The 24,147-nt window shown below is 34.1% G+C and overlaps 1 protein-coding gene across 1 annotated transcript in view; it reads left to right on the forward strand.

The window, feature by feature from the left end:
* Su(Tpl) (Suppressor of Triplolethal) overlaps positions 1–24,147 on the forward strand; it is a 292,305-nt gene that overhangs the window by 17,657 nt on the left and 250,501 nt on the right. The window contains exon 2 of the mRNA XM_085945997.1: positions 16,541–16,591. Coding sequence (XP_085802123.1) covers positions 16,541–16,591 — 51 coding nt within the window. The remainder of the gene's footprint in view (positions 1–16,540; positions 16,592–24,147) is intronic.

Below are 24,147 nucleotides of genomic sequence, written 5' to 3' on the forward strand. Positions count from 1 at the left end.
ATGCCCATGATATGGTAAAAAGTTTGATTGGATTTCAATTAAAACTCAAGTTAATCCTTCGACAAATATCGAATAACAACGTGGACCACTTTCCAACTTTAAAGTTGCTGAATATACCAGAATATAAATTTGAATAATATGGTAAAATTATTAAAGCTCTGAATGACGATTTTTCACAAAGATTTGGTGACTTCCAAAAAATTGAGACAAGTTTAGCAATAGTACGCAATCCATTTTCAATAGATATTGATAGTGTACCGCATGGCCCCCACAAGGGGGGAGCTGACAGGGCTCTAGCCTAGGGGCCCGGGCTCAGGGGGGGCCCAGCGTGACGGGTCGACCAGATAAATGAGATAAACACACATCTTAATTTTGCTCTAATAGCAAAAAAAAGTCGCCTGCGGCGCTAGCTTACTTCTAACTTATTACCATTTTAAAACATATAGTTGTTGTGACGTGTTGAGAAATACTGTGTTAAAAAATCGCTAAATTACACTGAATTTTATTTGACCTCGAACACCATTTGAAAAACAATACTGGAGAGCGTCAGACTGCCTTTAACCATAGCGATAGGTAGGGGGCCCGCCCAAGACCCTGGCTTCGGGGCCCGCGTCAAGATGTGGGGGGCATGGTGTACCGACAGAGCTACAACTTAAGATTATTGATCTGCAGTGTGACACTGATTTAAGAGAATTGCATCGTCGTGAAGAAATCTCCAAATTTTACAAAGCCCTTAATTCAGACAAATTCGACCAACTTAAAGATTATGCAAGAAAAATGTTCGTTATTTTTGGATCAACCTATATATGTGAACAAACATTTTCGATCATGAACCTCAATAAAAATTCTTTACGATCAAATATCTCCGATGCCCATTTACAAGCAGTTTTGAGAATATCAACTACAAAATTAACACCTGAATTTAAAAAATGTTAAAAAAACAGTTTCGTTCTTCTAATTATTTTTTTTGTAATGTTTATTTTTCGTGATAATAAATAGTGTATATCTAAAAATGGTATTTTACTTGCGGCCCGCCACTCATTTTGAATTCTTGAATTTGGCCCTCCATCCAAAAAGTTTGCCCCCCCTGCTATAGAGCGTACACTTAATATGATTACCTCATCATTAAGTCAAAACAGCAAAATTTTGACTTAGTGATTTTTCGCAGAATACCCACGAAATATAATATAATATAGCAAGTTTAAATGAAAGCGATGTATTTTCTCAACGTTAAACACACTGCCAATTATTACCATAATCACCACAATGTACAGCATTGTCAATAGACAATAAAAACTAACACGTCTGAGTGAACCGCGGCAGATTTCACTTACCGATGATTAGCACCAAAAACCCCAATTGTCAACTGTGCCATTTATAATAACTATGATTCAGTATCTATGACGACAAAATTATAATTTCCGATTTTGAAAAATATAACCTAATAATATAATAGTCGGTAGGTAGATATATTGTAAATTAAATAATGTAATTTTAATTTAAGGCTTTAATGTAGGTACATTTTATGAAAACCCACCTATTCATAATCATTAAATAAAAAAACAATTTATGATTTTTTTTATTAGTACTTATGATCGTTTGCCAATTTATGATAATTCAAAAACTGATGTTTTGCACTATGTACGTATTTATAGCATTACCTAAGAATAACCTCAATAGTTTAATCAAATCATTATATCAGTCGCTACAGAGCATAACACACATAATGGGAATCAGGGGTCTTTGGGGTATAATAAATGAAATTTATTATACCCCGTTATTATATAAAGTTTTTAAAAGAGGTGCCGAATATGCCACTTTCCTGTCGTTTGGCCATTTTTTCTATTGAAATATGTAGTAACAATTTATTAGTTTTATCGTTATTCAATCCGAAGAATGAAAACATTACTGGGGGGGGGGGACCGCGCGAAATATTTGCGTAATTCGCAGTGGCGTTTTTACGACAAGTTTGGGACCTCGTTGAGAAAAATTGCCTATAATAGGTACAATAAACTGAATAAACCATCATTGGGTGTTATCAATATACCTATCAATGTTGTCAGGATATTATTTAGATCTGTGTCTTTACTTTCTGACGAAGCGACCGTATCATCTGTCTCGTGTATTACCGTCACTGAATTTGAAATTATTGCCCCGATTATTATTACTATGTTAATATACATAAGCCTCCCCATCTAGTGACTGACAATATAATAAAACTAGACAATAATATTTTTTAATGGTTTTAACAGTCAAATCTTGGTGGAAAGACGCTATAAAATAATAATGTTGTACAAGGCCCCATCCCCCCTGGTCCCGTCCGATAAGATATGTTTTGTATGTCCGTATTGTTTTTTTGCACTATATATTTAGTACCTAATTGGAATAATTTGTTTTTGTTTGTTCACTGTCAGGGAACTCAGAAATAATGGGAGCTGAGATACCTAACGGGTGAGCAGAAGCAGGCAACCGATCTCGAGTACGGAAGAATACGGAATAAATTTAAACACGTGTCATGAATACGTTATACCTCGAATACTGAAAACTGCTCTCGGTTTATGCATTTACGCTCATTTAATATTGGTGTGTTCACTACGCTCCTCTCTCCCATGGGCACTTTTATGAGAAAGTCTCTAATCTCAATCAAAGCACACTTAGTGCGTTTCGACCATAGTTTTTGGGTATCTGCTCCTGAAACATTCTCACGCGTATAAACTGATAATGTTTCACAACCAAATGTAGTGCCTCGTGATACGCTCGATTAAGACCGAGTGTGGTGCGGGACGATTGGTTTGGAGGGGTCTATGTTTGTGTATTTTATTAAAATTAATTAACGTTAATAATTAATTGTGTAGACGGTACATGTAATATATCATTACAAAAATTGTATCAATAAAAAATACAATATTACGTAATATTAGGTTTATTTTGTAATTATTATTGATTTTTGTTACTTTCTTGTTTTTATTATGATTGATATAAAATTTATCTATTACTTCATATTATATAATTATTATCGTGTGCCTAATTCACAAATACACGGTTTCTTCCATAAAATAGTCATATTATTATGCAAACATTTAGTAGGCATAGAAGTCGTTTTTTACGGGAAAAAAATACTTGTTTGCTATGCCATTGATAAGAAATGTGACACCGATTCACAAAAACGCATCGCACTTGGCTCGCAGTCGCCTCCTTCCTGCGTCAACCATCTGCTCGCCATATTCGATAGTTGCTCCCCGGCTACGCTCCAGCGAGCCGCCTCACAGCTGACCGAGACGCGTTCCGATGCAAGCCGCACACGCGCGTCGTGCATCTCCCTCCCCCGCATGCATTATGCAACAACTCGAAGCGGCGTGTTAATTCACCGCGTGAAGCTTTTAACGGTTTGCGTTTTTACCTGTGGACGGGTAACGTACGCTAGGAATAAATAAATACCTGGTCGTGTCAGAAATGCGAACTGCTTGTGCTTAGGTTAAAATTCATTGAACGATTTTTTTTGTTTGGCTTTCGAAGCGTGATGCGCAAACTTTTTTTATCACTACAGCTAATTTTTATTTGTAATAGATACTCAGGTAAAATTACATAGGTAGATATTTAATGGATGAACCCCAGTGTCAGCGCTGGTGAGATCACAAAATGTATGCTGACAACGAACATCTTGAAGTTGGATTCAATGTTTTTACGTATACTATTGGGTAGGTATGCGATGTGATACTGTTTGCTTAAAATCATTAAAATAAATGTGCTGGACACGTACCTAGCACGAATAAGAGTCAATCGCTGTACTAATCCAGTCATTAAGTGGTGCCCAAGAGGTATACCTACAATGTCAAAAACGGCTAGGTTGAAGAAGTCTCTATTTGATGCATATTCATCGATATATGCGCCGCGCACCGACTGCAATAAAAATACAATTGACAAAAAATGTATACACACAATTTTACCATATTATTTCACTGTAAACCTAGGCAGTATGGATCTTGTCCATCACACCAAGAGGCTTGGTAACGAGAAATCAAAGTTGGCCACTGGCAGGATTTGGCCCATGCTCTGGGCCCATGCTATGATATATGTATTGAAAAAATTGAACATCTGAATTTTGCCAAACCCGGGATCGCGGTCTATGATTATATGCATGAACATTTTTCGCATATTTCATCTAGTCAGTGCAATAAATGGCATGGAGGGTTATGCACCACTGCTTTGGAACATATCTTGACAAGAAAGTCAGTTAGTACATTATTCAAGTGGGCTTGCACCTGCCTGGACCAGGTGTGCGTAAAATCGGCGGTAGGTTTTAGAATGTATTCAATTCTGTTTTCTAATAGTGAAAAAATGTTCTACACCCTCTTCAATTTAACGTTTTGCCAGCGTGGTCTTCGAGAAAAAGAGATAGGGCTCGTTTTGTGAAAAAATGTTTGCTTCTTTCATATTATTTTATAAGTATGAAATTTTGACGAGATTTGACTCATTGTCATAATAAATTGCGTAAAGGCCTTAATAGGCAACAACGAAATAACTATTTAAAAAATAATATTATACCTACTTACTTAGTTATTGAATTAAAACAAAATAACATGTAACATAATATTATATTCCACGTAATTTAATTACATATAATGGTCAGGTCGTGGATTCTCGACCCGATTATCGTTCAGTTGATAATGTCCCATCGAAACCGATCCTAATTATTATTGTATGTGGAAGAAGTAGCTATTACACTTTAATGTGTATAATTCACAGGACAAGTATGTATGTAACACTTGTTTATTCCCCGTTAAATGATCAGGATATGGATTCTAAGCTTGGAGTTTAGTTGAGAATGCGCTCTTGAAACCGTTATATATATTATATAATTGGTGTGTATCTTTCCACCATGAATTGGCAGTTCTAAATCTTTATTTCGATTCTGTCTCGTTACAAAATATCTTCTTAATACGCAGTTTCCGTAGACGTTTGCGATGTTTCCCATTGATATTCACTATGTGCGCTGCTTTGCACAGGGATGGAGAGTCGAGCTCAAGCTAGTCTCTCAGATTTTGAAGAAGGGCTTCCTTCCTCCGCCAGGTTCTGGCTTTGCAATAATTATTTTAGATGTATACGAAAAATTGAAAATGACAGGAATATTGACAGCAAGTTGTCACTTTTTTATTATTGTTTACAGATAATGTACCTACCTATTCAGTGCTGCGAACACAGCTAATTTAAACCTTTTATAGCTACCGATCAAAGCATACTAACATCAACCGTATTCCAAGATGATGTGTTCCATTTGCTCCCTCTTTATTAGGCTTAACTCTTCTATCTTTTTAGTATACAATATTATACTGTTGGGCTTATTTTAAAATTATTCCATTACTTCTACAATTTCTTACTTATAACATACTTACGTATGTGTATTTTTTTATATATTTAATTGAGGTTATTAAATAAATATCTGGCATTAAAATTTTTAATTGTAAAAATCAATACATGGCTTTTTTTGTATTTGATAATTTTACTTTCTAACCGAATGATTATGAAGATGTGCTCCGAGACAGCAATCAAAATGTCTAACAAACAGTATAATTGTTTCACAAAAGAATTGTAATTCGCATTATTCTCATTATTATAATAATTAAGGAATGTCTGAAAAATTCGATTCTTTTTTTTTTACACATGACTGACTCTAATAATGGATTTTTGCCGTCACTATGCGGGCGGATTCACACCAATTAATTGCTTGCCTGTACGTTTTAATCGGAAGCAGTTTGTTCACCCCCTACATTACGAATGCAGCTGAATATGTACGCGAATCAATCATCATTCGTTGTACATCTTTAGGTTACAGACTAACAGTAGCGAAGGTAGAGATATGCTTTTAAAATCAGCCATAAATAGTCCACACTAATTGTCTGTCATACGTCCTTATATGTTTTCATTGAAATAAGACTATAATTTACAGACGGTGTTAGTTAGTTTTTAAAATTCAATTAAACCCAGTGAATACCAAGCCATAATAGATGATAGTCAAAAAATACTCGTCCATCTATAAACTATCTAAAATTATGCAATTAAATCATAAATAACTTTGAATATTTTATAGATAGAATACTATTTTTATCTATTATAGTTTGGTTTAGGCAGGGCTTAATGAATTTAAAAAAATGAACCAACAATATGTGTAATATATTGTATTCTTAATCCAACGAAAACAAATAAGTATTAATGAAAAAGTGTGCACAATTTTGGCTGATCGCCAAAAGCTTACCTAAAACTATTATGGTTTGGTTTAGGCAGGGTTTAATTGATTTTTAAAAAGTAACCAATACCATCTGTAAATTGTAGTCTTAGTTCAATAAAAACATATACGTATGACTGATGGAGCTTAATGTGCACTGTTTGTGGCGGATCTTAACAGCCTACCTCCACCCTCTACTGCAGGTTAAAACTACAACTCTACAACGCTTGTATCTTGGAGTTATCGTATTAATTAACTGTCAGACAAAGAGAATTATCGGTTAATTTTATTACCTATCATCCGAATTCTGCCGGGGTTGATTCACTGAGGGATGAAGTTCTTCCCACTTTCCGATCCACAGTGTTTCGCTGCCCTGTACTTTTTAGTGTTTTTTGGGTTATCCATTCGCCGAGCGATATGCTGGTCCATTGGCATCTTTCCGTGTTATGCCGAAATACCACAATATTAAGTGTAGAATAAGTTCATTAGCATTGGCAGCACACATTATATTGTGGTTTTATTATTGAGTGTAACTAATTAATTTCCTACTTTGTGCACCTATTCGCTTCGAAGTTACGCTGAATAAGTCTAGTACAATGTGTTATATTGCACCGTTCATTAATTCGATGTCACTGATAGCTTAAAAAGCTACAATCTCTTTAAGTATTAATACTTGCCAATCACATTATTTGGTAATGTCCCGTAATATATTATATCGTTTGTAAAATAAGATCTTTTTAAATCTATTAATCCTCAGTTGGACCGGTTGGCTATTTCGTTTCTACGAATGAAAATGTATATATTTTTGGGTCGTTTTTTGGCGAGCGAGAATTTGTCTTATTATCAAAGCCTGGACATAATAATAATATGAAGTTACTCCTAGGACACACAGCAAAACTATAAGCGCCTAATGTTCACTTTGCCACTGTATACGCCTGTTAGGGGCGTGGGGCCGCGTCAGTTGGTCGAGGTAGAGCAGAGCAAGTCTCGATTATTACTACGCTGTAGTTATTAGTGAAAATGTTTAAGTTTCGTCGATTTATAGCAATGTGTTCTTTTGATCGGTGGACTATTATTTGTCCAATTTCCGTTGGCTTACTAAAATTCCTCAGTTTTTAGTAATACTTTGTATTTTGATCCAGGCTATGGAGGCAGACGTTGAAGCTAGTTAAAACAGTCTTTTAGCACCACGGTGCATGGTTGTTACATCAGTCCCACTCCCGTGCAGAGTGAGCTCGTAAATTCTTTTCTTTCAGACACCTTTTAAGCGTCATGGAAGAAGGCGGGTCTGCATATCCACGGCTGTACTCATAATACATGACGAGTCGAAATAGGGAACCTAAAACCAATCCTCCTAAAAAAGTATAGATACCTCTTCACTGTAGGTCCATGTCGTTTATCTCCAGTCTTAACCGTGGTTCAATTTTATCAAAAGGTCAATTACTTCCTAAAGAATTTACTTATGTTGACCATTCACGAGTTTTGTAATTATTCACTATTCCTTGTTGACCGGTGATATATTTATATATGCTATATTAATGTTTACGCCGGAAACCGCAAACTAATCTCTAATCCACACGTTTTTTACTCTTGTAAGTAAATGCAAATTAATTTATGGCTGTGCTCGATTGCTACTTTATATTTTTGGACGATCTAACTAAAGTATTTATGGCTATATTTCTTGATAATGGCCTCTGCAACGAGCCCAAAACGTCGAGGAAAGAAGTACACGCGGTGGAAACCCAAAAATCTATTACGATATTATAAAATATGTTTGATTGTGACTTTCGGGTAATGAATCTTATTTCATTAGTCATCCTCGTGTAGGCCTACTGGCTCCCACATCCTGAAGCGGGCCCCCAGACCAGGATCTTTGGCGGGGACTCAAAAGTAGCGTTTGCCAAATGGTGTTCGAGGTGAAATTAGCGATTTTTTACACATATCGTCGTGTTTTGTAAATAGGGCGAATCAACCATTTTGGCGAAATCGAGATTTTAATGAAAATACAATATGTACCCCACTAGCTTTGTTTTGTAAAAACGGCGAATTTTTATCTCCCAAGGAAATTACTTAAAAACGATAATTGACTAAAATTAAATTAATTAAAATTACGAAATAAAAAGCAAATGTAACATATTAGGCCTTTTAAAATATTATATAATAATACCTATTATAATGACAGTATTATTTCTAAGCTTTATTATAAACTTGTTAGATATTTATAATCATCTACAGGTAAAAAACAAATAAATGTCAAAAGTTAAAAATCCTCCTCCTGTAAAGTAGCATTTTGGTTAATTCGCCCTTTTTACAAAATACCGACGATATGCAGTGGGCGAATTTTCTGATTTTTGTATCGCTGATTGTTCATATACTTAACTTATAATATACACAACTATTCGTGTATAGTGTGTATAATCGGTCATAAACAATTTGATAATTTAAGCAATAGACAATCTTCATTGCGGGGAATAGTAAGATGTAGGCATACATTTATAGCTCGGTAATTATTATTGGCTTTTAGTATTGCGTTGAGTCTAGACGAAAAAATATTTATACATTTTTTATAGCTATTATGAACACAATAATATGTCATCTTTAATCTATTGTAAATAGTATGCATGCGAAGAACTAACGGAATTGTTGCCACACCTACAACTCCCAAGGAGAGCAAGCTTCTGCCGTACTTATTTAATACAAAAAATAATTTCTTTATTAACTTACCTAATGTTTTGACACAAGTACGTGAAATTATTGTTAATACGTCATATTTAAAAAAAATGTTTCTTTTGATTGACATCGCAATGGTATTTCAAATTATTATAGTTAAGGGGGGGACATGCTCGTCGTAGGTCAAAATTGAGTTTTTTTGTATTTTCAAACCATGATCCTGGACATTCCTTAAACGTTGTAGATAATCTATTTATATAATTTTGAAGCCTTATTATCCTTTATATTTATTTTAAATATTTGATGACTGCATAAAGTATTTTTATTACATAAAATAGTATTCTTTTAAACCTCTCGCTCTAATGTTTTAGAATATAATCATATTTCGGTACATGAATGTGCAGTGGTGTTAAGATTTTTTACATTTGTTAATTTTTAAACGCAGTTATAAAACCATTAGTATAATTAATGACGAGATAATTTTAGTAAAATATTTACGATAAAAAATTATACCTATTGATAATCTCTGTGATCCCAAATTTTACAAGAATTAGGCATTTTATTATTCACAAGATCGGCAAGATTAACACATTTGAAGATAATTCTAAAGATACTCATTATAAGCTATGTCTTTGACCATTCAAGTGTGATAAACATCCTACGAATAATGATTGCTTTATAATAATTATTAACCTAAGAATAAGGTAGTGTTTTTTTGAAATACGCCATTTCTTTTGTCATTCCCCAGTGGTTAAGTTACAACATACGGCCGTAGCCATAAATTGACAAACTATAATTGAAGTAGGGAGTAAAATGATATTGACGCGCGTGTTTGAACAATAGTCATTCTATTATAGTTTTTATTTAGGCTCCAAGTTAGTCATTACATTTTCTTTCTATCAATATCTGTAAAATGTCAAATTGAATGAACTAACGTGTGTGGGTTAAGTACTAGGTACCTGTTATCAGTATAACATCTTTCCACTAACCATATCATGCGGGGAAATGCGCTGGTGTTGCACGCCCGTCGGAGAAGGTATCCACGAAGGAAGGAAGGGAGGTGTAATCGGCAAAACATCGACACCCGCGCATTTCACTGCATAATATCCCCATTTCCCGACCGTCCCTGCATTGTACACAACGTTTACTATTTGTAGTAATTGTCGCGTATTCATGCATGCAAAAAGACGAATGAGCATAATATCAGCAGATATCTGTATATATTGTGTTTGACTTATTATTCATTGGGGTTTAATTGCGGCCTGCTGGCTAATTTTTGTAGCTTTCTTGTGCTGCAGGTACATGTCTGTTAGTTTTTTTTTATTGCTTAGCAGAAATATTAGACATATGAATTAATTTCACTATTTACTCAATCCACATTCGTATGTAGGTCACACTGTAATATTTAGAGCAGTAGTCAATCGGTACTGACATTTATATTTATGTACTCAGTAGAAATTAAGATCATAGATAAAAAATAAGCCTAACTGATAAAAGCCGAGGCCCTTGATAATAACTGTAGCATTTTTTTTTATCTGAAGACTTTTCCTTAGGCACCCGTTACAATGCAAAGTGTTGTTGTCACATACATATTTATAACTTATAATATAACTTTACTGTTTTTATTCTAATGTATGCTGTATTACTTATCAGGGAACACTAATGAATGTGATACTTACACACAGATTATAATATATTTATCTTATTATCTCAGTTTCTCTCGAATTTCGATCCACTGCTGTATAAAGGTTTAATTAGGCAAAAAGGTAAATTATGCCATTAAATAATACATAATTTTAGATATTTTATTAATGGAAAAATATTTTTATTGATTATGGTTTGGTTTAGGCAGGGCTGAATCGATTAGCGATTTTTAAAAAACTAACCAACAGTATTTGTCATATGTATTCTTAATTCAACGAAAACAAATAAAAAATATGGCTGAAAAAGTGTGCACTATTTTTGTTGGATCGCCCATAGCATACCTATACTATTGTTTGATTTGGCAGGGTTTAATTGAATTTTAAAAACTAACCACACCATCCTGCCAATTATATTGTTAGTTCTTAGTTCAATGAAAACAAATTATGTAGCATGACTGACCCAAGTTTAGTATGCACTATTTATGTCGAATCTTGCAGCCTACGCCCACTCCTTGCCACTGCTTAAATACTTATACTTATTATACATAACCGTGTCCGATCCTAATAAGATCATATGGGCCTCCACAGAGTGGAAGTTTGTGTTAATAGATTTTGATTTTGTTTTACAAGAAATGGATGTCAACCACTTGCTCAACTTATTAGGCCCATACTCTGACTTATACACAGAATATGCAGTTAAAGACAATTTTATTTATCCAGCTTTTACATCATAGTACATTAATGTTATAATCGTAGATAAGTAGGTACTTCAGGCTGTAGTTATACTATGGCTCGGAGTATCTGCATTCATGTCGATTGATTGAAGCACAGAACGGATAATAAATAGAATAAAATTTCGATAGGCAATATTCAATACACTACATTTTGATGCAGGGTTTTGAATGCGTGAGTGTCATACGAAAATGAAACATGCATTATGCACGTGCAATTGTGTGTGTGTAATACACCAATATTAAATGAACGTCGATGCATAAAGCGAGAGCAGTTGTCAGTATTCGACGTATGACTTATTCTTGACACGTTGTTTAAGTTCCCTGCTTATTCCTTACTCGAGATCGGTTACCTGCTACTTCTTACCCGTTAGGTATTTCAGTTCCCATTATTTCTGAGTTCCCTGATTGAAGTCCTTATAACTTGCGTTTCATTTTTTTTTTTGACCATGTCCGATCCTAATAGGATCATATGGACCTCCACAGAGTAGAGGTTTGTATAAACAGATTTTGTTTTTTACGAGAAGAAATGGATGTCAGCCACTTGCTCAATCTATTGGGTCCATACCCTGACTCACGCAAATTGAAATACAATATGTGTACTTGCCAGACCCAGGATTCGAACCTGGGACCCACGGCGTGACAGTCCAACGCTTATGCCGCGCGGCCACCGCGTTTCAATTTATTGCTGGTTAATTATACACAGTTATTCTCGTAACGATTTTCGGACTAGAATAGGGATTTCAATCCCCAACCAATTTTTCGATCGGGTACTACGGGATTTTTCATCGTGGCCTTGGAGATAACGAAAATGAAATATTACCCATTTTTTTTTACCTGTTTTAGATGATTTTTTTGTTATTGAGGAAAAACACGGAAAAAATATGATTTATTGTCACCACACATTTCCTTTTATTTAGTATGTTGTACATTAGCTTCTGTTTTTTTGGCGATCCCGCTATCTTGTGTAATCAATTCGCAATTCAAACCTTACTATCTATGTCTCTGAACTCTTTTTTTAAGCCTTTTCCGGTTGATTAAAAAACCATTTTTCGACTTACATTCGAAAATGAATGCAGTTTTCATATCGTAGGTATATTATTATGCTTCGAACACAGGCCCCCAGGCAATGATCTTTGGCGGGCCGTCTACCAATCACTAAGGGAAGTGTGATAAGGTGTGGATAGGGAACATGCACTATAATAATCAAACATCGAAGAATATGTAGTACAATACACGTCCAGAATACCAAAAATGGCACAACACACCCTTTTGTCTATGAGAAGTCAGTTGCTTTCTGACTGCCTGAAACAAGGTTTAATTCTCGAGAGTGTAGAAATATGGGATAAACTTCGACACATGTTAAAGAATATGTTATTTTCAATAGTGACGTCTGTATTATAATATCATGAATTAAAATTTGTCACTCAAGCGAAACGCGCGTTCAATATTAGTAATATTTGAAGACATTACGGAGGCTTTGTGTTACTTGGGTTTCATGACCTCTCGTCATAATATAATAATAAACATAACCCGGCTTCAAAACATTGGTCCATGGCGACCTGTGGGAAATACTATAGCAATTCATATGAATTATATTTACATACATTATTATTATGATAATACTTTTTTCAATTAATTCATCATCTTGTTATAGCCGGTCGGTCAAATGGCAGTATGATTATTTCAAATAATATATTTAATTAACGATACATATTTCTATAGTTTGACGTTATTTTTTTTTTTAATAAATGCATCGTATGCACCTATTATTTTTTCTGTACGACAATGCATGTTTTTATCTTGAATTTCTTTGCAATGAGTTGTTTTACTTTTTTTGAAAAAAAAAAACACACTGAGTTTATCGCTGATTGCAATTGGCCGTCTATGACGACACCTCTGTCCTCAGCCGGCCAATCAGCGATATCGTCTTATCATGTTTGAGGTGAAGTTTGGGTCACATTAAGATATCTTTATTGTTCCGTCGTCTGCTGAGCCCATATTGTTTTTTAATATTGACCTTGGGCCATATTGAATTCTATGTAATATTATTTTATAATATATATATATATATATTAATTAGTACATAATATATCGCGCAAAATCGTGTGGTATAAATAAATATTGAATTTCAGGGAGAATATCTGACAAAAATGTATACTTAGACTTAATACAAAATATGCGTGCCCGGTCAATTGAGCAGGTTGATAGCAAAAGGGCTTCTCTCCACTTTTCAAATGCACAACAGCCACCCTCTGAAATGGTCAAAGTAACTTGGTATATTATATTGATTTAACAGAATTTATAACGTAGGTACGCTCGTAAAAACCTGTCAGAAATATGTCACTATTTTAATGCGCGCGTATTTTCATGTGTAAGTGATGGACAGAATCCCTTTTTATTTGATTTTTTTTATTCTACTCGAATATTGATTGTAGAGTTGCTTCTTCATAACATTGCACTCCGGCTCTAGGATGAAAAATTATGTAATACGTATATTCTAAAAATATTGTTTTTACATGTACTATTATCTATTTATTTTCTTATTTCTACATATATTAATACTAGTGAATATCAATTGAACTAATTTTATGCGTAGTAATTAGGCAAAGAGGCCTATCAGTGTAGTAAAATGTGCAAAGTTATAAAACGTATATTATCTACTCTATTTGTGGATTGTTTCACAGGCTTTACCAGAATTTGTCATATGCAAAACACACATATTATCGTCCAAATAGGGCATTTGAGAACATATTGTCTCATTAATTGATCTCAGAAATTCGTTAATTTAACCAGCTAGACGCCAATGACGTTCTGGCACGCGAACGGCGTCTAACCGCCAGTGCCACGGACGTCCAGGCAGGCAGTTGTTTCTACACCGAGTTTAATGAATGTTATCTTTTTTTTAAATAAATAAATTTAAAAAAAACTTATACTTTCACATTATTATCTATACTTAAGTATTACAATATAATTTACTCCATTAAATATATGTATTTCAAAGATTGAACGTACACAATATGAACATTAAATAATTGTCTTAAATAGTATAAATTATACTAGACATTTTTGACCGATTTTATCAACGCTATTTGTATAGTGAAGTAAACAAAATATTTTTTTTTTCGACCATGTCCGATCCTAATATGATCGTGTGGGTCTCCACAGAGTAGAGGTTTGTATTAACAGACTTTGTTTTTTACGAGAAATGGATGTCAGTCACTTGCTCAACCTATTAGGTCCATACCCTGACTCACACACAAATTGAAAAACAATATGTGTACTTGCCAGACCAAACGCCAATTCCGCAACTACTCCCGGGATCGTCAAATTGTAATCCCGAGATGAAAATTTTGGCTCGGGATCAGATTTCCTACCGACGAGTGAAATACAATATCTATGTGTTTTTATTTAATCTATGATCTACGCTGAAATCCAGATTTGTCTATATATTTGGATTGTGTATTTGTATCTACACTTGCACTGTTGTTTTGGGCGTGCGAAAAATATTTCAAGTGCTTATCACAAGACACAACCTCAACGCAATATGTTGATTAATTTAATCTCAATATTCAAAACTGGCGCCACGATTTTTCGAGTCACAATATAAATTTCTGGTATTGTCTCGGTCGGGTTTACACTGACATAGCGCTGTAGATAGACAGATAGATAAATAGATATGCTGTGTGACAACGAGTTTTGGAAGAGAAAGGCTCGGACGGATTGAAAAAGGTCAGCGAAACAGTAGGTACCGCAGAAAACCTCGCGCTATGTGTGGCAATGATCTGTCTGTCTCGCTCTCTATGTGTGCATGCGTTCGTGTGGCTGATAGTTTCAGTGTGTGCGTGTCATTTCATCGCGGGAGGCTAACAACTTTTACCGAAAGTCTCTAGATCAGAATTCTGAATTAAATTTTGCATTCGAAAGAGAGGATTTATCGGCTTTATAAACAGCATATTTTGTGTTGTGATGTATTTATTATACGACTCAGTTATCTATAATAGGATCATACGAAGTTTTCCGCAAATAGAAAATTCTCTTCGAATTTGACATCGCCTTAATTGTGCATGATTCAATTGTCAGGCGCAACTAGCAATTTTATTGTCATTCATAAATTATTTTGATGACATTCGATACGTGAATCACGTGAATGCAAATGCATTGCATATATGAACTTACTATGGTATATTTCTTCGTTGCCCACAATATTTTATTCGCGTATGTGGTGTCTCGTTACTTCAATCCTTTGACTAGTGGAAAATCATGAATTCATTACAATTCTCGAACAAGGTCCACGTGTTAAAACTTTCAACTAACAATCCCCTCCAGTGGAGCTAATCGCATTTCCGTAATGAGGAACGCCATACAACCAAGACAAATATTGAATGCTTATTATATTTATGTGACAAACTTTCATGTGAATGATGAGACAGACGCAACCATTGAAAATAACATATTCATTAACACGTGATTGTTTATCTCCGATTATTCCACACTCGAGATCGAGATAGTAAGTCAGTTCCCAATAATGAAAATGGCATTACTCGCGACAATAAAATGTAGATAAATTGGCCCTACTAATAAAAAGGTTATAAATTGCTAAGTTTCACTACATGTAATATTTTATTAGAAATATAATCCGTCTGTTACCGATTTCAGGTATGTACATATTGCACATTATGTTTATATTCTCAACAATAGCTGTCAATCTTTAGTTTATGGTGATTATGTGACTAATAAATAATCGAACCGTGGCACTGGCGGTTAGACGTCGTTCGCGTGCCAGAACGTCAGTGGCGTCTAGCTGGTTAAATGAACGAATTTATTATTTTTCTGATGTTCGTATGATTGCGTATGACAACAAAAAACGGTTATTTATTATCCGTAGCATCCGGCGATTCCCCCCGTGACATGTGCAGGTACATACAATTAACTAACATAATTTTTTACACATATTATTGATTGTGATTTTAAAAATATCAATCCCAGAGGTTTCAGGATTATGTTTACTAATCCCGGGATTCATAGGTATCGAAAATTGTCCGGGATCCCGGTATTGGATTCCCTAGTATAGACACCGGTTGGTTTGTTCATTATTAAATTTTAATCACGCACTATCACGCAGTGTTACTGTGCATTTGCTGGTCACATACTAGCCACCGTACTACTGTAGTAACTAAGGCGACATTTTCATGTATCTAAAGGTATTTTACTAGTGATCTAAGAAATAATATGTATGCGGAAATTTAATTATTTTCTTTATTTTTTTTCAGGGAAAAATTGGAACCACGCCAAAAATACAGTTCCTTCCTGGCGATCAAGGGGTAAGTAAAATATCTACGAATACAATTTCAATTAATACTTACATAGTTATAATGAATGTTTTGTCCTCATATAAAATTCGATTCACGATCGTGATGTCATTATTAGAGATATGATGTGCCAATTTAAAGCTTTTTAACAAATCTGAATGGCTTATAAGAATGCGTACCTACAGGTATTTCAGCCTAAATTCTTACTTATTTCAATATGGTCTCTATGGTCTCGGAGCATTAGGCAAGCACAAGGTTCCGCTGTTTCCATAGGTCCAGCACACTGTGTCCTGCGCATTGTACCACATCAACATGCAGCGCGTACGTCGATTTGTAGCATCGCGTCAGGGACATCGGTCTTCACGATACCCTCGCCGTGGACTCGTAGTCCAGTGCGTAGGACTTTCATCCGGGAGCTGTGGGTTCGATCCCGTTGAGGTCACAGTATATTTATGTCATTTTTTCAAAGCCTGGGTGTTTGTGATTGTTTCACTTCTATTACTACACTACTGTCATTTGGCCTCGTGGTAAAATGTTGTAATGCTACATATAATATAAGTATATTATTTATCCATATATACAGTTAGTTATTCATCGGCGTTGGTAATATTATGTAGTATAAAGAGAGTGTGCATTGTTAAGCTATATGAAGCGTCTTGGATATAAAGCACAGTAGTAGGTACCTCAATTCTATTATTACATATTAACTTAATTATGAAACGTTATACCATAATGTTGCTTCTCAGTATGGCTATCAAATTTAAACAAAACATATTTAACACAAAAGACAATAAATTTCAGCAATACGTGCTCGCAGTTTTTGAATGAAATTTACCGGCGACGTGATCAAAACATATTTAATTCAGCCGTAGACATTCTATCTTACTTTAACGCATATTGCAGAGAATATGAGCGTGCCGAATGCTTACTCACTCGCACTTAAGTACGATTCGTTTTTATTCAGGCTTTGGGCTCATAACTTTTTAATTTGCCCTATTTAAGACTTATCACCCTTTTTTTCTACTCTACTGTACACAGTTATTAGTCGACATTCAATTTAATATGAAATTTGAAATACCTACCTCATGGAATGGGCTTGCATTCACAACCATTGCCATCCAGGTGCCATTGATTATGGGGTGTTAAAGTCGCATAATATTATGTACCTACATTATGTAAATACTGTAGGTAGTTATTCTCAAATCATACATATTATTATTCATTAGTTATTCTCAAATCATACATATTATTATTCATTGAATAAAAATAACTAATTTTTAATTTAATGTTGTGTAATTTTATATAATAATGTCTTTCGACTTGGTCAACGAATAATAATATTATTCAGATCGGTACTGGTTTCGCCACATGTTGCTCGCGCTACGGGACAACAGATTGATATCGAGTTATCACGTTATCATAACATGTGGTGTGTTTGTTTTGTTGACTCGCGCGCCCGTAGCGAAGCGGAATTAATGCCTGTTTGTCAGGCTGCATACATTTTACTTTGAACGTTTTGATTATGCACGCCTTCTTTGCGGTTTATAACGTGTTATCTTCGGTTATACACTAATATATTAAAAAATAGAATCAATTTATCATAGTGTCACACCGAGCGAACACTGCTCCAAGTAGTGAGAACATTCTACAATACACCATAGGTTCTCAAAGTGTGCATCTCGTCGCCGCAGGGGATTTGGAAATGTTAGTAATTTCAGCAGGGCTATTGTCACTTGATTCCCGGATCAATAAAAAATCTTATACATATCTTTGGCAAAGGGTGAAGGTAGGCTGTGGAGATTCGACAAAAATTATACACGCTTTTTCAGTCATACGTACCTATTTGTTTTCAATTACTTAACTTAAAATGTGAATTGCAGATGGCTTTTAAAATTTGATTAAACCGTGCCTAAACCAAGTCATAATATATAGAAAAACGTATATTCTTTCTAAAAAATATCTGAAGTTTTAAATAATAAACTCTATTCAGTCCATTGTAAAATAAATCACCCCATTGAATATTTTATCCGAACACGCAAATATTAAGGTGACGCATCAGTGAAACGCCAAATAATGTTCAACTGTACGCGCGACGAAAATTTGTACTTGCTTCGCATTCATTGAGAGAACGTGGAGTCGGACGCACGTCACTTTGCTGCGTGATGGCGACGGGCCAATTAATTCTAAAATCGTGTAAAGATGACTAAAAACTTTACCCATTTACTTTAAAAAGCAAACATGTCAATGAATATATTATTATTGATACTAATAGAATAATAAACAGAACATAAAATGGACGTATGTTGGATTTATATGAGAAATAATATTTCGTTTGACAGGCGTCATTTTCACCCGCGACCCGCAATCCGCACATCGCCTAGCAACGATCTTTTTAGACCGTGCCTCAACTAATGCATGGCCTTAACAGAACATCACAGTGAAATACTGGCCCCACCAAATCACACCCAGTCTTAATCGGGCGTATCACGGGACCCTACGTTTGATGTGAAACATCATTTTTCATAATGTCTCAGGAGCAGTTGCCCATGACTGAGATCGCCATTCACCCAGTTGGTCACAATACGAATCAAGATTTAAACAATCATATTGTTATATCGTATATTTTTACAGCCCATACGTTTTTGTATTAGATCACTATCTAATATAATATAAATTTGTACTAGTGGATTCGTCCAGCCGCAGATTTGTATGGGCACGGTATATGAGGACTCTTTTATTTTTCATACGTCAACGTGTATTATCAATGTGTATTATCAAATAATTAATTATTTTTACATGTGTAATTTGAAATTTTTTGATTCGTTGGGTTCCTCACAGTCTCCATTACAAAAGTTTAATAAATTTTGTAAGTAATCAATTTATTTCAATTTAAACCGCGCCTATAGACGTCCGCGGTATTATTTATCGTTGGATACAATCGAACCCGGTTTCCCAGTCGTATAGTCTTACCAGCCAAAGTTTGGTGGCACCGGGCAATTAAAATTATATAGGTAAGGACTGTAAGGAGGCATACCGACTGGTATTCTTGATGCATTTTTCTAATTTCGCGCCTTTTCTGTTAATTTCTAAAATATATTTTTATTTAAATACATACATACAATGGTATAAAAGAATGGAAACTGCACAATATAAAGATAATAATTATATATTATTAAGGGGGGCATGCTCGTCGAAGGTCAAAATTGAGTTTTTATTGTATTTTCAAACCATGATCCTGGACACTCCTTAAACGTTGTAGATAATCTATTTATATAATTTTGAAGCCTTATTATCCTTTATAGTTATTTTAAACATTTGATGACTGCATAAAGTATTTTTGTTACATAAAATAGTATTCTTTTAAACCTCTCGCTCTAATGTTTTAGAATATAGTCATATTTCGGTACATAACTGTGCAGTGGTGTTAAGATTTTTTACATTTATTAATTTTTAAACGCATTTATGAAACCATTAGTATAATTTATTACGAGATAATTTATGTAAAATATTCACGATAAAAAATTATACTGATAATCTCTGTGATCCCAAATTTGACAAGAATTAGGCATTTTATTATTCAAAAAATCGGCAAGATTAACACATTTGAAGATGATTCTAAATGTACTTATTATAAGCTATGTCTTTGACCATTCTAATGTGATAAACATCTTATGAATAATGATTGCTTTATAATAACTATTGATCTAAGAATAAGGTAGTGTTTTTTTGAAATACGCCATTTCTTTTGTCATTCCCTAGTGGTTAAGCTACAACATACGGCCGTAGCCATAAATTGACAAACTATAATTAAAGTAGGGAGTAAAATTATGTTAACGCGCGTGTCTACTTTATAGGTATAGGTATACATATATAGTTATGATACAATGTATATGTGTTGATTTTATGCATTAATAATAATTACGTGTTAATTATATTATACCCGACGAATTCCAAATTATTGATACTAATAACAATATTCTTATTAAGTCAACCAATAAAATATAAAGGGTAAGTTTTGTAAAAATTGTCTGTATGATAAAGATACTATATATATTATGTAGATACCAATTACAAGTAATGTTTCGCGCCTTGAATATATTGTAAGTAAAAACATTTATTGTACCTAACTAAATATATATATATTTTTTTAAAATGTCCAAAACGGATAATTTTTCAACACGGTAATAAGTAATAACTCAATTTCACCAATCTTGGACTTATCTGAGTTTAAAAAATAAGACCGTTCACAGTAATGGCGCTAATTGTCGATAATAATTATTCTTGGTGGATAAACATTTTATTTTATTAATTTAATTAAAAGCAATATATTTTTCGTATTCCACATAATTTACTAAATATCCGGAAGGGTAATATTGAGCGGACGAAACCGATCCTGATCTTTATAAATTGTGTTGGATAAGTATTACATAATAATATGTACTTATTGTTAATTAAACCATTCTTTTATTACATGACCAATACCTACATAAGATTTAAGAATGTAGTTTTGTATCCGTTATTGAAATTATTACATAATTTAAAAGACATCAAAAATAATTACAAGATAAAAAGAACTTTTTATATACAACGTTTTTAAATTTTCTGTTGAATTATTATGCTCAATATGCTAAAACTTGTACTTGATATAAATTAAATAAAAAAACAAACAAATATAGAATTGAAATGTCATTTTGACATTTCATTTTGATTTCCATAGTAACGCACGTAGGTATATATTAATAATTTAGTTGCTAGGACACCCCCTTAGCAACCAATAATAGTCTTACTTTTTACGGATTTTTCTGAAATAACTTTCCATACAAAACAGAATTACTCTGAAAATGAATTCAGTTCTGCTTAAAGATGGCTAAAAGTATTAAAAAATGAATTGGCATCGTGTTCTGATATATTCTAAAAGTTTCAAATGTCTAGCTAGTCGGGAAGTTAGTTAAAAATCGATTGCAAGATTTTTACTGGACAAACAACCACCGGGCAAACAAGAATACGAGCTAATAAAAACGTTGTAATATACATAATATTGGTTCCGAGTAGGACACAAATTTACTTTTCTATTTCGCACACAGAATTATATGTTTTTTCGAGTGAGCAAGCATCCGATTTTGGGCACATACCTACGAGCCTGTGACCTATTGAAATTATTATTGATGTGCGACATCGATCAACGATTTAACAATGCAAAAATATGAGTGTCAGATAGATAGGAAGGAGTGAGTGGGAATAGAGTAGAGTAGACTGACAATGAAAACATTCGTTATGTTAAATTAGAACTGTCATTTTGATATAATATTTCCAGTATTCACACAATCCGTGTTGACTCTCGGGGGCAAGCTACAAGCCGCGTTAGATAACAGTGAAACATTGGATCATTATTTGTTTCCGTCACCAGATAAGACACCCGGTACACTTTACCGTTGGGCCGAATAATATTATACAAAGATATTTATTATTCTATTTAAAATTACGAATTGCCGATCGGGCGAGATTGTCGCTTATGCCCATGGCGAAGCTCTTCAGCACAGGGCCCGGCGAGGCGAGTCGACCAGATAAGTGAGATAAACACATCACAATTTTGCTTTAATAGAAAAAAGTTATTTTCGGCGCTATTTTCCTTCACTAATGGTATTATTTAAAATTATGTGGTTAAACGATAAAATTATTAATTGTGTATAAAAAACACTAAATATACACATTAATTTTACCGCGTACCTACAGCATTTGGGAAACGCTACTGTAAAGTGTTACACTGCCTTTATCCTTAGCGATAGGTAGAGGGGCAAAGATCATAGCCTGGGGGCCCGCTTCAGGATGTGGGGGCCATGCTCTGCCGCATGAGAATTTTGACTCTGAACATCGCCATAGATAGTAATGTGTATTTATCTATAATCTATGTGGTATGTACACAAAGCACAGCTGAACCTTCCACGAAAAATGCCATGCTAGACTTCAACGATTCAATGTTATAATGCAGAAGACATCGTCCAAGTGTTCGGTCGGTCGAGAAGCAAAAATGATTTCCGGATTTGCGTATTTAATTGACTATACAGTAGGTACTTATTTTGATTATTCCCAATTAATTAAATAATTTTTTTCAAACATACATATTGTTGATGTACAAATTAATAATTCAAGACGATTCAAACTTGGCATTTATATAAAAAAAATCGATAACGTATAATATAAATATAAATCAGAGGTGCGGTGCGATCGACAAAAACCCATCTCCCGATCCACATGTTTTTACGCAAATGTTTGTGAACAGTTTTTATGCAATTTTCATTAATTTTATTTTATTTTCCCGAACAAGCCTAAAACCAAACCAAAAAAGAAACAGTCTTGCAAAATATGAGAGTTGATTGTAGGCTACTGCAGATACCTACATTGATCTGGACCTCTGTATGAAACTACGCAATACAAACGCACGCACGCTACAGCGTAGGAAAATTACCCATACGAAGGGCTGATGAGCATTTTCATTGACTGAGTGTGGACCAGTGGCGAAGGGTGGAGGTAGGCTGTTTAGATCCGCCATAAATAGTGCACACTAAATTTTGTCAGTCATACGTATTTATTTTCATTGAAATTGAAATAAGACTACATATTACAGATGGTGTTGGTTAGTTTTTAAAATACAATTAAATCCTGCGACACCAAGCCATAATAGATAATAGTCAAAAAATACTCATATATCTATAAAATATTTAAATTATGCAATTAAATCCTATATAACTTTGGATATTTTATAGGTGGTATAATATTTTTTACTATTATAGTTTGGTTTAGGCAGGGCTAATGAATTAAAAAAATTAACCAACAATGTAATATGCAATAGTATGCATTCTTAACTCAATCCAACAAAAAAAAAACAAATAAGTATGAATGAAAAAATGTGCATAATTTTGTCGCATCGTCCAAAATATACCAAAACTATTATGGTTTGGTTTAGGCAGGGTTTAATCGATTTTTTAAAACTAAACAACACCATCTTTAAATTGTAGTCTTAGTTCAACAAAACAAATATGTACGTATGACTAACAAAGTTTAATGTGCACTATTTATGGCGTATCTTAACAGCCTACCTCCAGCCTTCGCTACTCGTGGAGCAATCGAAACAAAGAATGATATTATTAGAATATATTGTACTGATATCGATCGCTAATCTCCCCAATAAAGTGTGTCAGAATTAATTACATTCGATCACGGTTCCACCGGTCAAAACTGTGCCTATTTGGCAACTCACTATTATTTATACTTTATAGCGAGTGAATTCTTGAAATTTTGTGCGTGCAATTGGTAGTGTAAGCAGAGTTTCGTAAAACGTATGATACAATAACATAACGGATACAGGCAAGGCTGTCGTTTTTTTTCATTAAAATCAATCTCACTGCTTGTTTATCGACATTCGGACCATTCGGCCGTGTTAAATTCAACCAATGTTTTTGTCCCCGTTTCAATACACAGTATCATTCTATACACAAGTAGGCAATGAATATTACAAAGCAATACTGCCCATTTTTTTTTTCGTTATCATTATTACCCGAACCGTGGAA

The sequence above is a fragment of the Rhyacophila brunnea genome, unplaced genomic scaffold (assembly GCF_057557595.1).
Source record: "Rhyacophila brunnea isolate RB1 unplaced genomic scaffold, BYU_Rbru_1.0 scaffold_19, whole genome shotgun sequence".
Lineage (NCBI taxonomy): Eukaryota > Metazoa > Arthropoda > Insecta > Trichoptera > Rhyacophilidae > Rhyacophila > Rhyacophila brunnea.